General features: G+C 46.2%; 1 protein-coding gene across 8 annotated transcripts in view; it reads right to left on the bottom strand.

Moving 5' to 3' along the window:
* ANKRD44 (ankyrin repeat domain 44) overlaps positions 1-6,832 on the bottom strand; it is a 218,599-nt gene extending 211,767 nt beyond the window's left edge. For 7 of the 8 annotated variants that reach the window (XR_014221467.1, XR_014221468.1, XR_014221469.1 and 4 more), the window contains exon 1: positions 6,710-6,831. Coding sequence is in view for 2 of the 8 variants with exons in the window: in XM_082229571.1 (XP_082085697.1) it covers positions 6,710-6,736 (27 nt within the window). In the remaining 6 variants the exon portion in view is untranslated. Of the gene's footprint in view, positions 1-6,709 lie in introns of all 8 variants that reach the window. The other variant, XM_082229572.1, reaches the window with a different exon arrangement.
* Between the last annotated feature and the right edge of the window lie 10,785 nt (positions 6,833-17,617).

The raw sequence follows: 17,617 nt of genomic DNA, 5'->3' as shown, positions 1-17,617 counted from the left end.
AAACACTAGCAAACACCGTTTATGGATGCATTTCAACCACCTTGGGAAATAGAAATCATCACCATTTACTTCTCAGTAAACCTGCACACAATGGTGACAGAAGTCACGAAATTAAAAGACGCCTGCTTCTTGGGAGGAAAGCAATGACGAACCTAGACAGCATCTTAAAAAGCAGAGACATCACCTTGCCGACAAAGGTCCGTATAGTTAAAGCTATGGTTTTCCCAGTAGTGATGTATGGAAGTGAGAGCTGGACCATAAAGAAGGCTGATCGCCGAAGAATTGATGCTTTTGAATTCTGGTGCTGGAGGAGACTCTTGAGAGTCCCATGGACTGCAAGAAGATCAAACCTATCCATTCTGAAGGAAATCAGCCCTGAGTGCTCACTGGAAGGACAGATCCTGAAGCTGAGGCTCCAATACTTTGGCCACCTCATGAGAAGAGAAGACTCCCTGGAAAAGACCCTGATGTTGGGAAAGATGGAGGGCAGAAGAAGAAGGGGACGGCAGAGGATGAGATGGTTGGACAGTGTTCTCGAAGCTACCAGCATGAGTTTGACCAAACTGCGGAAGCAGTGGAAGACAGGAGTGCCTGGAGTGCTCTGGTCCAGGGGGTCACGAAGAGTCAGACACGACTAAACAACAACAACAAGGGCCTCACAATTGCGCCGCAAGCCATGTGCCTGAGATAAAATTCAGACTGTTCGCTTGTGGAGCAGAGAGGGTGAAGTGTCTTGTTTTGCATGGAAACACACATTGCTGTAACCAGTGATTAGTCACAAGAGGGTTTGCGTCAACCTCCATGCAACAGCCCAGAAGCAGGATGTTTGCAGAAACCACTTGTCCTTCACCCTCAGCAAGAAGCAGAAGTGGGTTCTAAGACTGGGCCCACGGCTTCTAAAGGAGCCTTGCAGCACAATCCTGTGTTTCTCACTATTGAATTCAGTAGGGCTAGGGCTGCAGCCTTCAACCTGACACTTGACTCAGCTGTGCTGAAACAAACGCTGAGCAATCAAAGACCAGATGCCTGTGGCCCAAAAAAAGCACCTGATGAAACCCATAACTTCAGCAAGATTAAAAGATGCTGACTACCACTAACAGTAGCTAGGAGCCCCGAGGGGCCGGTTCACACGTATATGTTCGCCGCTTGTTGAATGTGGCATGCATTCATGTCTCACACATGCAAATAATAAGCCATTACAGACTAATAACTCTAGGTAGGTCTTTTCTATTGCACAATGTGATGTTAGCTCAGTGGAAACACGGAATGCCTGCCAATTACAGAAATCTTGGTCGATTCACAGTATGAATTTTAGCCGATTCTTCCTTGAAATCCCTTTTCATTTGCCTATGAAGGAAATGGACTGTTTTGAGAAGGAAAATATGCCTTCTTTGGGGTTTTTTTTTGGGGGGGTGATGCACATACACGTCACTCTCCCACCCTCTCATAGGCATTATGTGGTGGGGAGGGAAAGAGAGATGAAGGGGGATCTTTCTGTCAACGTCACATGGACAGGTCCTTTATGTACATTTATTTATTTTTGTTGGCATTGCTAGAACGTAGTTGGTTGCATTCGGTTGGTCACTGTGTGGCTTGTTTGTATTGGTGGGGGCATTGCTGAGTCAGATTAGCCATATCAATTTGTATGCTGTTGTGCTGTATATGTGATAAAGGGGAGCCACACTGGGCGGGGGGTGTCCTCCTTTACTTGTCCCCGTGCCAGTTCAAGTTTGTTAGTTAACTTTTCTAATAGTGTGGTTTCCCATACATTTTCGTACCAGTTGTGTATGTTCACTCCTGGTAGGTTTTTCCAGTGTCTAGTTATGATGCTTCTAGCTTCTGAGAGTACGTGACTTAATGAGCTCCTCGTCGTGTGAATGTCCTGGAAGATCTTTAATAGGGCTAATTCTGGAATTGCTTCTATTACAGTGGAACCTCGTGTTACGGATGGGATCCGTTCCGGAGGCCCGTCCGTAACACGGAACCGATGCAAGCCGAAGCACCGCATCTGTACGTGGCGCAATTTAGCGCTTCTGCACATGCGCGAGCGGCGAAACCTGGAAGTAACCCGTTCCAGTACTTCCGGATTGCCATGGGACGCAACACGAAAACACGTAACCTGAAGCGGACGCAACATGAGGTGTGACTGTACTTGTTTTCTTATTTTGCAGATTTCCTGCAGCACTGATATGCAAAAGGATTTTCCCCATGCCAATTCTATATCAAAATTTGTATGTGTCTAATTATGCTGATGAAGTACTGACGGGGCATGCGCAGATGTATCTGCTTGTACATCTTGTTTTTTAAACAATTTCCCTCCACAGGAAGTGTGCATAAGTACACAGTCAGGAAACTGTTAATCTGCTTTTGCAGTTTTCTGCTTTGGGGCAAATATGAGAGATCAAATGAATATCTATCTATCTATCTATCTATCTATCTATCTATCTATCTATCGCTATATTCCTGGCACACGCTTGCTGGCACGCTGGAAAAGAAATGACAACAATTGTAAATTCTCAGCGCACATTTTTCAGATTGCTGCGCAATAAATCTGATGTAGACTTTTTTAAAAAAAATGGTTTGCTTGTGCAGCTTTGTGCAAAACTAAGGAATCAAAAGAAAAATATTCTTCAGGTTCAGGAGCACACAGGAAATGGTTAAAAGCACAGCTGGAAAAGAAATGGAAGCACTGCAGAATGAACAACTATCTGGCTTTCAGAAGACATCTGAAGTTGCTCATTTCCTTGACATCTGATGGGAGGGCGTTCCACAGGGAGGGTGCCACTACCAATAAGGCCCTTGCCCAGTTCCCTAGGAACCGCCAGAAGGCCCTTGGAGCTGGACCTCAGTGCCTGGGCTGAATGATGGAGACACTCTTTACGGAGCGGATTGCAGCCCAATTTTCCCCAAATTATCATATTATCCCCATTATCAGGTAGACCCAAATTTACACAGGGATAGCATAAAGATTGATATTGAAGGTAACATCATGTGGGCTGCGCAAATTTGAACAGGAATGCAAACAACTGCAAAACCACTGTAAAATCCAGTGCAGACAAGCCCAGTGTCAATAATGGCCAATAATTAATTTCTGTTGTAGTGCAGTCTTAACAGAGATAGAGCTACAGGGGCTTTCAGCGAGAGCGCCTGCATTTCCTCACTGTTCTGGGAACTGTAGTTATGCGGCAGCTAGACTGGTGACTGGGAGCGGCCGCCGAGACCATATAACACCAGTCCTGAAAGATCTTCATTGGCTCCCAGTACGTTTCCAAGCACAATTCAAAGTGTTGGTGCTGACCTTGAAAGCCCTAAACGGCCTCGGTCCTGTATACCTGAAGGAGCGTCTCCACCTCCCTCGTTCTGCCCGGACACTGAGGTCCAGCGGCGTGGGCCTCCCTCGCTACGAGAAGCCAAGTTACAGGGAACCAGGCAGAGGGCCTTCTCGGTAGTGGCACCCACCCTGTGGAACGCCCTCCCACCAGATGTCAAAGAGAAAAATAACTAGCAAACTTTTAGAAGACATCTGAAGGCAGCCCTGTTTAGGGAAGCTTTTAATGTTTAATAGGTTATTGTATTTTAGTGTTCTGTTGGAAGCTGCCCAGAGTGGCTGGGGAAACCTAGCCAGATGGGCGGGGTATAAATAAATTATTATTATTATTATTATTATTATTATTATTATTAGGAAACTGTAACTGTATGAAGATTCTCCTAACAGCCTTTCACAAACTACAATATTCTTTAGCAAACTTCCAGGATCCTTTGGGGGAAGCCAGGACTGTCAAAATGGTACGAGAGGGTTTTAAATGCATGGTGTGTGGCTCACGCAACACGCCTCCTTACTCCTGGCTTTCTTCATAGCTTCCATTTCCAACAAGGTAAAAAAGGTGGGGGAAATGATAATCCAAGCAGGAAGCTGGCTAGTTGGCTGACAGGAGAAGGGGCACAGGGTTTGCCCTACAACAGGACAAACCTACAACAGCATTAAGCAAAGCCAGTTTCTTTCTATCACAAAGTGTGTCAGAAGCAAATTTCATTTCTTCTCTTCTGCTCCCCCACCCCACCCCCAGGTTTAGTAAAGGTTTTAAACCTTTAGAGCCGATATTCCCCAGAGGACTGCACTGAAGACATGATTTCAGGCTAAGACTTTAAGCGCTGCTGAAACGCCGCACTTTATCAGCCAGAGCACAGACACCTCCAATATTAACTGCAGCCGGGATGTTCAATTTGCAAAGCCTACCTGGCTCGTCTGATTTATGAGGCTCTGTGCTACCCTGCAGAGCACAGAGAAAGTCTCTTGGCGTGAAACAATTTCGCCATTAGTGAGAAGCATCAAATATGAAGACAAGGCAGCACCAAGGGGCATGTGCAACAGAGAGCGCTATAAACATTGCTTACTGCACAATTACAAACACACATCTGGCTATTAGAAGACAACGCAGTCTGCTTTCAATATCTGCCTTTATTTTATGAGATCGAAAGGACACTTTCCATTCCAAACTTTCCACGCATGGCAGAAGCAACGAAACAACGGATTTCAGCAGGCAATATATTTTTAAAAAGCACGGAATTGAGAAAGGTGCATCACAGTGGTCTTTATCTAAGAAGAACTTGATAATCCGTTTAAGAAGCAGTGGGGGATTTTGGCTGATATCCATGCTACTGATTAAAACAGACCAAGTTAAACCAAAATTAGCAGATTAAACCAGGCAAGCTTGAAACAGTTGGTACAGTCAGTAGATAAATGAGGCCACTATGTATAAGAGCCACAATGTCCCTTTTTAATGCTTTGTGCTATTAATGGTAAGAGATTTGCAGCGCAATCCCACACGCGCCTAACCGGAAGCAAGACCCATTCAATTCAATGGGTAGGTCAAGAGAGAATTGAAGCCTCGGTAAGAAAAAAAGTGAGCTATGGAAGTACCGGTTCAATCAAGATATGCAGTGAAGGAGTAAGCAATAAAATACATATGCCTTCTGAAGTGCTATTCACATCCAAAAACAGCTACAAAAACAAATATTGTTTGCACAGTCAACAACAGAACTTTAAAAGACACCAGGAACACTTATAATGTGGTTTTCGTATCACATTACAGTATTCATCCTACTCTGCAAATTTAAGAGGGTAATTTGCAATCTTAGAAATAATTGTAAAGGGTTATGCTCAGTGGCACACAATACTCTCAAGAGGAATCTTACTGCAAGGTGCCAGCGTAATAATTAAAAGTACACATATCAGCATTGTGGAACATACAGCGAAAGCCGATGAAGAGCTGACGTTCTCCATTCCATGATGTAGCCCGTGAATTGAATAAGGAGCCCCTATCTCTGACTAACTCACTGCTTATACATTGTGATAAGCAATTTAATGGGCCTTCCTGCTAGGTATCCCACATCAAACGCACAAATCCTGCTGCTCAATTTTTCTTTTTACGGGGAAATAAAGGAGCAAGGCTGTTGATCTTGTTGCGATAACACTGTTCTACGAGTTGGAAAGCAACAAGCACCCTCTAAAACACAAATATTAATACAGTTTTATCCCCTTTGTTTTTAAGTGAAGGAGAGGGTTTCTCCAACGCCACTAAATCCCAGTAGTCCCAGGCTTGGGGGATTAAATGGATCCAACAGTTCCGTGGATTGGTTAAACAAACAGCCTATTAGAGGCTCCCCTTTGGAGTTCTCGCTGATAAAAGGCTGCATAAATATTTGAGCTTCTCCAGCGGCTGGGGACTGGCCCTGATTGAGCAGCCAATTAAGAGCCCTGAATGCAGACAGCTGTAAAGTGTCACGTTTTAAAAAGGGGGGAAGCGGGGGGGGGACAATGAGGGAGGATTAGAAACCTCGGGCGAAGCCAGCCATGCCAAAGGCTGGCTTGACGGGGCGCTGCAATTGACAGCATCAGTCTCTCTCTCCTTGTCGCGCGTTTAAACCCTGACATCCGCACCGCCACCTCCCTGCGCAGGTAAATCGTGGAGGAGGAGGAAGAGGGACCAGGAGGAAAATGTGGCGGAATCTCACGTCGGGGGGGGGCAACAAATGCCCCCGCGCCGCAAAGCAGGACAAAAGGCCTCGATGGCTGGGCGATGCGATTCCAAAGAGCCATCTCTCCTCCGAGAAGGACGGCAACAAAAACCACAAATGCACGGATGTCGTGAGATTCCCCTCCGCGCAATAACTAAACCTCCGAGTATTTTGACAGCTGCTCGTCCCCCCCCCCCCAAGACAATGAGAAACTTGACTCTGTGTGTGTATGTGTGTGTGTTTGCTTCGGAGCGAAGAAAATAAACCCCAACCATGTCCCTTCTGCAAAAGGGCCTTTTGAAAATAATAATCCAGAGCCGCCACCCCCGGCCCTCCTCTCTCTCTCTGGATTTACATTAGACAGAAACATGCAAAAGGGGGAAAGGCCTTTGCAAAACAACAACAATGCAAAACCGCCTGGGAAAGGACAACAGGACTCGACGCTTGCAAGGAATGAAATGCAGGAGAGGAGAGGGGCGGGCAGGGCTGGCGTTCAGTTAAATGGAAGGAGGTGGATCCATGATCCCCCCCCCCCCCGCCGCCACTCTCTTCTCCTCTCCGGCTCTCGACAGCAACGGAGGGCAGCCGATCCCCCGCTTGCTGCTCGCTCCTTGGCTGCGGCCGGGCTCAGCCGGATCCCCTCCCCGCCACAGCCTCCCATTGTGGCTTCTCCCTTCGCCTCTGCTCCTACCTGGTCGGCGAGCTTGAGCACTGCCATTCTCTCGCTCCGGGCGCATGCAGGTCCGCTGGGTCGGGGGGGGGGGTCCAGAAAGGGAGACGCGAGAGCCGGGGCTGCTGCTGCTGCTGCTCCGGCTGCCGCTTGTTAGATCAGGAGCAGAAAAGGCTGCTGGTATATTGCAAGCCCAGCCTGCTCGGAGGCAGGAAGTGCTGGGTGCACAAAACCCGGCGAGCCGCGGGCGCGCACCGATGCGCGCAAGGCCACCCCCTGCCGGCCAGAGCCGCGAAAAGCACCTCTGGCCGCTTGCACCCTTGCCTCCCCGCTTTCCCTTTCGTGTCCGGAAATCTGCTGCCGCCTGCTGCTCCCGTTCTCTATCCTTTGTTCCTCTCTCGGCTTTCGCCCCCTTCCCCCCCCCGCAACCACGATGCCTGCCCTTTGCATTTTCCATCTCCACTGCTGAAGCTCCTTCAGTCAGCTATAGGTATCTCACACATGCATAATAATAATAATAATAATAATAATAATAATAATAATAATAAATAATATAAGCCTATATACAGTGCTTTTAAAAAATTGTTTGGGGGGTCGATTTTGGCTCAAGAAAATCACCATTTTATAGTCCAAACCGGGGGAAATAAATATAGTAAATGGACAAAAGTACAAAGATGCACAAAATGTTTAGGGGTTATGCATAGCCCTGCATCCCCCCGGAAAAAAAACTGCCTCTATCTATCCATCCATCCATCCATCTATATATACCGTATTTTTTGCACCATAACACTCACTTTTTTCCTCCTAGAAAGTAAGGGGAAATGTCTGTGCGTGTTATGGAGGAAATGCCTACGGGTGGCATGCCTACGGATTTTCCTCCCCTAAAAACTATGTGCGTGTTATGGTCGGGTGTGTGTTATAGAGCGAAAAATACGGTATATTGCATATACTGTAAGCTCAACAATGTGGGTTTCTTTATTTTATTTTTAGACACTGCAGCTTACAGTTCGGTCCTAATCATGCTGATTCTGAAATCTAAGCTTGATATCAGAATCCAGTGGTGAACTTTGGTCAACTTTGGTAATATATCGCCCTAAGCAAGGCCAAAATTTGACACCCTCAAATGGATCTTCTTAACTATGGATATTCTCAATTTTGCACCCCTTCAGCTTGGTGCCCTGTTTGGGGGCAGGGGGGGGGGGTCCACACACTGCCCTAAATCTGGTGCTAAAGATTTCTAAATTGTAGAGTTGGAAGCGACCACAAGTGTCATCTAGTTCACCCCCCAGTGCAGGAATCTTTCGGGCTCAAACCCGCAATCCTGAGATTAAGAAGTCGCTTGCTGTATCGACTGAGCTATCCCAGGTCAGTGGATCTAAAGGCTGCAATAGGGTAATTCCCATTTTATTGGTTTGCATCTGCAGAATTAATAGTAAGAATGGTTAGTAATCCAGTGCACGCTTACTTGAAAGTAAGTCCACTTTTGTCATTCTTCATTAAATACTACATGCAACACACAGTGCTTGCCTTGTACTAAGGCAAGCCAATGCCCCATTTCACTCATGTACTTCCCGGGGGGGGGGTGACAAATATTCACCCCTGAAGAACACATAGCTGTCAACTTACAGATTTGAAAATAAGGGACCAGCAGCCTTGAAAATAAGGGACCAGCAGCCTCACCTGTTCCAGGCACTCCAGTCTTCCTGCAGTCTGGTCAATCTCATGCTGGTAGCTTCAAGAACACTGTCCAACCAACTTTGTAACCAGAGGTTCAACTGAATAGAATCTGAATCACATGCACCACAAGGCCTATGCAGCCTCAACTTAAGATGGCTCCCCGGCCTGGCTTTGCACTGCAAAGTTTGCAGCAGCACGTGCAACAAAATGGCATCCAGCATTCAAAAACCCGCTCAGCTTGCATTAACTAGCCACACACAAGGCATGCAAGCTCCACCCCCCAGTTGTTCTTAGACTTCTTATTGGGTGAGCAACACAGCCAAGCAACACAGTTGGAGCTTCCCTCCTCCCTGGCCGACAGGGAGGGAGGGAGAGGAACTGCTTCCTTTGAAATTTAAGGGACATTTAAGGGACATCCATCAATAAGGGACAGCAGTGGGACATGGCACTGGAATAAGGGACTGTCCCTTCAAATAAGGGACACTTGACAGCTATGAGAATATGGGTGAAGCAGCCTAGCTGGTAGCTTAAGGCAGAGCCTGGTGCCAGGAACCTTGTATTAAATCAGAATTCCAGGCCAAAAAATAATAATTGTAATCTTTTCTTGGGGGGGGGGGATTAATTAAATAAAAAACCTAGGCTGTTGCCACAGGGGCAGGTTGATTATATTGCTGGTTTCAGCTCAAGGGGAGGTTAAAAGCACTGTGTAAAAAAACACTGTGGATCTGAAACAGCAAACTCCCAAGATACATTTAAGGTTGCCAACTTACTTGGTAGTTCTGCCGACCATCCTTTCCTCTGAACTCCGGACTAGACGCTCCAAAGTTTGCAATGGAGCTACTACAGACCAGGATATGATTTGTGTACCTTGATTTATGTACAAGCAGTTTTCACACCAAAGATCCCATTGACTTAGGGAGTTAAGCAGTCAGAACTCCAGCTCCAAATGTAGTGAGGTTCACAGCACAATTCTAACCTTGTCTGCTCAGAAGTAAGTCCTACTGTAAGTGGAGTTAGGAGGAGGTATAAAAACTGGGGAGTTATTGGGTGATAAGCAGAGATCAGACTAGCATCTTCCAACTTCCATCCCCATGGAGAAGTCAATGCCATGCATTTTTCTTTGGCAATAACTCATAGCTGAGTAAGATTGTCTTCCATGAACAAGCTGTTCAGCAACCACTCTCTCAATCACCTTACCTAGGAATGGAAGATTCGAAACCGGGCGGTAATTGGATAGATCTAAGGGATCTAATGATGTTTTCTTTAAGAGCGGGCGCACCACTGCCTCCTTCAGTTCCCCCGGGAATGTCCCGGTGCCAAGGGACAAATTGATTATATCCCCTAGGGGGGCCCGCACCTCGTCTTAACAGTGACTGTGGAGGTCAATTCTGGATCCACACGTCCTTCCACAGTGGGGACATAGGTTTCCAGGTGGGAGTTGATCACGGTGAGGGTTTGCCAAGCGTGCCTTCCTCTTAACACGTTTCTCCCTTTTGTCCTGAGTTCGAGTCTCTTCAAAGCCCATGGCACTTTTGGTAAAGGCTGTTCTCCAATTGGAGCGCTTGTAGGCCAGTGTTTCCCAGTTGTCGGTGTTTATACTACATTTTTTTAGATTTGCCTTGAGAGAGCCTTTAAACCTCTTTTGTCGACCACAGGCATTACGCTTTCCATTTTTAGGTTTGGAATAGAGTAGTTGCTTTGGAAGACGATGATCAGGCATCCACACAACAACATGAGCAGTCCAACGAAGTTGATGTTGAAGAATGATGATCTTTGCATCTTCCAGTACACTGGCATTAGTTCGCCTGTCTTCCCAAGTGATGTGTAAAAATTTTGACAGGCTCACATGATGGCCTCCTTTCCAAAGCAGCTTCAACACAATTTCCATGATTCTTCAGGGTTTTGTTCCTGTTTGCAACCAGCGTTTATTTGTTTGTTAAGCACTTATATCCTGCCTTAAATATGGCCCTCACAAGATGGCTTGGTCCTTCGCTCTGGCTCCACCCAATTCAAAACTGCATACCGAAAAGCTTTAAAGAAAACTGAACCAAGTCAAGAGCCTCCCCAATATTAAATACAAATAAAATCTTCAGCATATTTTACAGGAACAATAACCATTTTGCCACAGTGATCTCTCAGGCGCCGTGAAAAACAACAACATGGCATCTGAAAAACAACAAAGTCTGTGGGAAATTAGTGGCCGCTTTTGTTATGCCATAAGCTTTCGTAGGCCGGAGCTTCCTTCATATGTAGATATTATTTTGTTGAGTTTTAAATAATAAGACTTTACAAATAAATAAGCATCAGGAAACAATTGTTTTTGTTGTTTGTGTTATTCTTTTTAGTCTAACTGGAGACATGTGTCATCTTGAGATTGTTTTGAACCTAAACTCTTGTGCTCCTGAGCTTAAAGACTTTGCAATCTTTAATTGAATAGGCAGGAAGTTGAGTCAACTATATATCCACCTGGTTTGATTCTTCACTTACGGCCTGTGGAAACATACGCCTTTTTTAAAAATAAACACACATAGCCTTTAAACTGTCACAGGTGCTTCATTTTCCCCCCTCACAGCATCGGCTACCAGGGTTCCCAGTCCATTTATTCCCTCGTGTAGAGAATGCCTGGGAACTGTTTGTCCTCTGTGCATGCAATGTACATTTGGCGATCTTAAAGTTAAAGTTAAAAGCAAATTTCAAAGATGGGACACCGCAGGAAATACAACCATAGCCACTGGCCTGCATCCACCTTTCCCCAGGTTTGGCCCAGCCTTATTTCTGGCCTGCAATCAGGAAACAGGAAAGTCCTTGGGTCAAACGAACAATATCACGAATAAAAATAATAAAAATGTAGGTTCTAACCAACTTACACGTTTAAGCTGCAATCTCACGCTTTATCTGGGGGCAAACAAAACTGAACTCAATATAACTTAGCTTTTCAGTAGATAACACATGGGATTGCTTTGTTAATATTCAAAGCTAGGGTTGCCATATTTCAAAAAGGAAAAACCAGGACACCCCAAATAGGCACCAGGTGTCCTATTGGGAAGACCCAGTTTTCTGAGTGCATGTTCTGAAGTTGGGCAATAGGGGCAGTACAGGATTCCTTTTGGTGTACCGACCTCCCTGCTGCGCCAAGGATTCCCTGCCAGAGCTGCTTCAGGTCGTGGCGGATGTTCTCCTGGAGACACCTAGCTTGGTCGTCCTAGGGGATTTTAACATCCATGCCGACACGACCTTACAAGGGGCCGCTCGGGACTTCGTGGAAAGCATGGCCTCCATGGGGCTGTCCCTGAATAAGTCTGGCCCAACCCATAGCCGTGGACATGCCTTGGACCTGGTGTTTACCTCTATGGATGTTGGTGATCTGACACTAAGTAAAAGCGAAACGAAAGAAGTGCCATGGTCAGATCACTTCCTGGTGCAACTGGACTTCTCTGCGACCCATCCCCTCTGCAGGGAGGTGGGACCAATTCGGATGGTCCGCCCCCGCCACTTAATGGATCCAAATGGTTTCCAGAGAGTGGTAGGGGATGCTTTATCCCATGTTGATGGCCTTTCAGCTGATTCCCTGGTGGCCCGCTGGAATGCGGAGTTAACCAGGGCTATTGACTGTTTGGCTCCGAAGCGCCCTCTCCGATTGCATGGAGCCCGGACAGCCCCGTGGTTTTCCACGGATCTGAGGGCAATGAAACAATCGTTGAGACGGCTAGAGCGCCGGTGGCGGATAACTCATTCCGAATCTGACCGGACACAGGTTAGAGCTCAACGTCGAGCCTACCAAGTGGCGATAGCGACGGCGAAGAAGAATTTCTTCACCGCTTCTATTGCATCTGCAGAAAACAGCAGCAGGAGACTTTTTCAGGTGGTTCACAATTTAGCGGAACCACCTGCAACATCGGGGCCCAGTACGGGCCACATGTTCTCCTGCAATGATTTTGCAAAGTTTTTTGCAGATAAAATTGCTCAGATTCGGGAAGAAGTAGACTCCACCGTGGGAGCAGGGCCGGGGCGGGAGAGTGCAAGAGTTCTGTCTGGTCAAGTTGAGTGGGATCAATTCCAATCTGTTACCTCTGAGGATGTGGACAGGCTGCTTGGACGAGTGAAACCAACCACCTGTCTCCTGGATCCTTGCCCATCCTGGCTAATAAAAGCAAGCCGGGAAGGGCTGGGCAATGGGCTTCGTGGGGTGGTGAATGCTTCCCTCTGTGAGGGAGCCTTCCCAGACCCGCTGAAAGAGGCGGTTATTAAACCGCTTCTTAAAAAACCATCTTTAGATGCGGCCACGATGGCCAACTATCGCCCAGTCTCAAATCTTCCATTCCTGGGCAAGGTGATTGAGCGAGCGGTTGCCAAACAACTCCAGGCATGCCTGGAAGAAGCGGACCATTTGGATCCCTTCCAGTCGGGATTCAGGCCTCATCATGGGACTGAAACTGCCTTGGTCGCACTGGTTGATGATCTCTGGCGGGCTAGGGACAAAGGTGAGAGCTGTTTCCTAGTTCTGCTGGATCTCTCAGCGGCGTTCGATACCATCGACCATAGCATCCTTCTGGACCGTCTTGAGGGGCTGGGAGCTGGGGGCACTGTTATACAGTGGTTTCGCTCCTTCCTCCTGGGCCGTGTTCAGAAAGTGGTGGTGGGGGATGAGTGTTCAGACCCCTGGGCTCTCACTTGTGGGGTGACTCAGGGTTCTGTCCTCTCCCCCATGCTTTTCAACATCTACATGCGGCCGCTGGGAGAGATCATCAGGAGGTTTGGGCTGGGTGTTCATCAGTATGCAGATGATACCCAGCTCTACCTCTCTTTTAAATCAGAACCAGTGAAGGCAGTGAAGGTCCTGTGTGAGTGTCTGGAGGCAGTTGGAGGATGGATGGTGGCTAACAGATTGAGGTTGAATCCTGACAAGACAGAAGTACTGTTTTGGGGGGACAGGAGGTGGGCAGGTGTGGAGGATTCCCTGGTCCTGAATGGGGTAACTGTGCCCCTGAAGGACCAGGTGCGTAGCCTGGGAGTCATTTTGGACTCACAGCTGTCCATGGAGGCGCAGGTTAGCTCTGTGTCCAGAGCAGCTGTTTATCAGCTCCATCTGGTACGCAGGCTGAGACCCTACCTGCCTGCGGACTGTCTCGCCAGAGTGGTGCATGCTCTGGTTATCTCCCGCTTGGACTACTGCAATGCACTCTACGTGGGGCTACCTTTGAAGGTGACTCGGAAACTACAACTAATCCAGAATGCGGCAGCTAGACTGGTGACTGGGAGCGGCCGCCGAGACCATATAACACCGGTCTTGAAAGACCTGCATTGGCTCCCAGTACGTTTCCGAGCACAATTCAAAGTGTTGGTGCTGACCTTTAAAGCCCTAAACGCCCTCGGTCCAGTATACCTGAAGGAGCGTCTCCACCCCCATCATTCTGCCCGGACGCTGAGGTCCAGCGCCGAGGGCCTTCTGGCGGTTCCCTCATTGCGAGAAGCAAAGCTACAGGGAACCAGGCAGAGGGCCTTCTCGGTAGTGGCGCCCGCCCTGTGGAACCCCCTTCCAGCAGATGTCAAGGCGATAAACAACTACCTGACATTCAGGAGACATCTTAAGGCAGCCCTGTTCAGGGAAGTTTTTAACGTGTGATATTTTATTGTATTTTTTGTTTTTATGGAAGCCGCCCAGAGTGGCTGGGGAGGCCCAGCCAGATGGGCGGGGTATAAATAAATTATTATTATTATTATTATTATTATTGTTGTTGTTGTTGTTGTTGAGCTTTCTTTAGGAGGCCTCCAAAATTGTTGAGCTGCTTTTTCTTTTCTTTTTTTACAAAAACTCCCAAAAAAACCCCAACAACCCCAAACAACAATTTTTCTATTGACTTGTCTAAGAACCAGGACAAAGTGCCACCTTTCAGACGTCACTTCCGCCTTTGGAATCCCGGTAATGTCCGGGAAAATCTGGACATATGGCAGTTTTATTCAAAGCAGTATCTCAAGTTTCCTTCTGGAGATTCTACCTCTATTGCCTATTCCACACCAGTAGAATACTTCCCTTTTTCAACTAGCCTTTTAAGTGGAGACTTTTATTCCTGTCTGTATCTGTATTGGATTTTGCTTGTTTTATCGATGAAATTGTATTAATTATTTTTATTGTTCTGATTTTGGTATTGTTAACTACTTCAAAACGTTTACACAGACATAATTCATAAAATGAAATTACTGTATTTTTTTCTGTGTGTAAGACTATATTTCCCCCCAGATTTTTTAAGTTTAAAATTGGGGGTCATCTTATACACAGAATGTTTAAAATATTTATTTCTTAATTTTTGGCTAAAAAAATAGGAGTCGTCTTATACATGGGGGCGTCTTATACACAGAAAAATATGGTAATTGATTTTGGAAAATCAGGAAGCGTCAGCTTGGATGTCCAGTGCAAGACAATTTTCCATACAGAATGATTCCTAATGTGAAGCATTTGACATCAGGGTGAAGAAAGGCGAGGGCATTTTTATGTCCACCAGCAACATCAGGAAAGGTGAACAGTTGGATTCAATGTCTTAGGACCAGAAGTGGGGAGGGCAGAATGAGCTGATAGTGGGGCAGGAGAGCTGAAAATAATGCCAATATATTTCACATCAGGCAACCAATGAGCCCCTTTGGTTTCAGATTCTACATGAGTAGATGGGACTAAAAAGCTCCGGACACAATTTTTCAGGGCCCTCTAGAGGCTATGGTGGCTCATTTATCAGAAGTAATGTCTTTAGTATTAACTCTGAAAGCATATACTCAATTCCAGCCAATCTCTCTCTCTCTCTCTCTCTCTCTCTCTGTATATATATATATAAGAGAGAATATGCAAAAATCTGTGGATTTTTTGTAGATCAGCACAGGGTTTAATAATACCGACAACAAAATACTTATTCTATGCTGCCCTGAAATGCAGAGTGGTGGAGGTTTTTTGTGAGTTCCATTCAGCCCTGGTGCTCAAAACAAATTTCTGAGCTCTCATAATTTTTTTGCATTCTAGGTACGTATCTTTTTGTACATGCCTCCATTTGGTGGATCTCAGGGTTCAATTAAAAAAGTAGCACTGTGGGTTAAACCACAGAGTCTAGAACTTGCCGATCAGAAGGTGGGCGGTTCGAATCCCCCGTGACGGGGTGAGCTCCCGGTGCTCGGTCCCTGCTCCTGCCAACCTAGCAGTTCGAAAGCATGTCAAAGTGCAAGTAGATCAAAAGGTACCGCTCCGGCGGGAAGGTAAACGGCGTTTCCGTGCGCTGCTCTGGTTCGCCAGAAGCGGCTTAGTCATGAAGGCCACATGACCCGGAAGCTGTATGCCGGCTCCCTCGGCCAATAAAGCGAGATGAGCGCCGCAACCCCAGAGTCGGCCACGACTGGACCTAATGGTCAGGGGTCCTTTAGCTTTATGTACGTATCTTTTTCTACGTGCCTCCATTTGGCGGATCTCGGGGATCAATTAAAAAACCCAAAAGTCGCTTCTACAAACCTGAAGTTTGCTCATTCCGTAAGTTAGATGACATTCAACGGACACTCTCTTAAGTGGCTGGGGAAAATTTAACTGAGACAAAACTCCTGCACAGATCTTCAGACCACTCTGTTGAATAAGAATTCAAGCCCTGCGACCTCCGGTGATGAATTTCCCAATTACACCATGTGGAATATTCTACTTAATTTAGATAATCCCACACAGTGTCTTCATCTCCCTGCTAAAACGAACTGCTGTTATGGGGGGAAATATAATACTATCACTACACATGTTAAAAAGTTAAAGGAGAGCAATACACTCCCCACCCCCCACATCCCACACAGCATTTTAGCTAAAGAAGGGAATAAGTAACATGAGGCACAAAAAGAGTTTGATCCAGAACTAGGAATGTAAATGTTTTACAGATGCCTAATAAGGATGTTTCAAAGAAAGGAAATCAAAGTGCTTTCCTTCAGAGCGATTGTATCCCAGAGAGCAGTACAGGAAGATATGTATTATTCCCAATACCTTAGTCTTTCTTTGCCCACAAAGTTAATATTTAATTTAAAATATAAAAAGCAAAAGGTAAGAAATAGTAGGCCAAGACCAGGGTTCAGTATTAAAATTTCCTGGTTCCAGCATTTATTGCTATTATTAGGTTCATTACCTGCCTTTCTCCACAAGGTCCTAGGCTGTGGTCGTAATTTAAAATACAGTAAAGCCATTAGGAAAGAAAGAAATTACAATCACAACTACTGTCGGTCCTAAAAATATGCTCTCTTGCATGAAAGATGTTACAGGACAGTGCAAAGATTGAAGAGAGATGTGGATGCCTGCACTGTAAAAACCTTGGACAAAGAGAAAAATATATTGCCCGAGTTAAAATAATGGAATTTCAGTTAAAACAAGGGTGCCTTCCTTCACTTCACTGGCGCTGTGTTCCCCATTTCACCTCCTTTCTTTCTTATCTGCTTAGCTCTGGTCCAGCATTATCTTTATCATGAGCTTGCGGATGGTGAATCACTCTTTAAATGCCGTTATATGATGGCCAATGGAAAGCAGTGCAATTGTAGTTCACTGCCAGTGAAGGATGGAGGCAGAATCTGCAAAACTCACCAGATTTGATCCAGGCAGACCATTGCCTGCATCAAATCCTGAGTTCTTAAGAATCCGCAGTCCTGAGGATGCTTTTATAAGGTGTCTGAGGGTTGCAGAACTGCCTCCCTGATAAGTTTTTAAGGTTTCTTTTTTGCTTTTTACAATACAGTCGTACCTTGGATCCCAAACGCCTTGGTACTCAGACATTTTGGCTCCTTAACGTCGCAAACCCAGAAGTGATTGTTCCGGTTTGCGAACGTTCTTTGGAACCCGAACGCCCGATAGGGCTTCTGCGGCTTCCGATTGGCTGCAGGAAGCCGCGCTTTGGTTTCCAAACGTTTTGGAAGTTGAACAGAGTACCGGAACAGACTCCATTCGACTTCCAAGGTACCACTGAACTCCAAAACAGCTCATCCAGCTACCCACAGCCTCGAGTGGCTAGCACACAGGGCTTCTTGCTTCTGCCCTTTGAATATAGCAGAGCAAGTGGCCCTCTCAATCACTGAATGGTGCACAAAAAACATGGCTGCCCTATGTAAAAACTCAAGCCACCACCTCTTACGTTTGAATTAGATTCAGAAAATGCAAAAGCCAACCTAATTATAAGTGAAAAGACTATGATGTAATGCTCTATTAATACTTCAAATTCCAAAAAGGGGGATGAGTGTTTTGGTGGCAGCAGTTAGGTG

This window comes from Podarcis vaucheri (genome assembly GCF_965113315.1).
Source record: "Podarcis vaucheri genome assembly, chromosome: 1".
NCBI lineage: Eukaryota > Metazoa > Chordata > Lepidosauria > Squamata > Lacertidae > Podarcis > Podarcis vaucheri.
The sequence above is the reverse complement of the archived record's forward strand: the minus strand, read 5'-3'. Positions and strand labels throughout refer to the sequence as shown.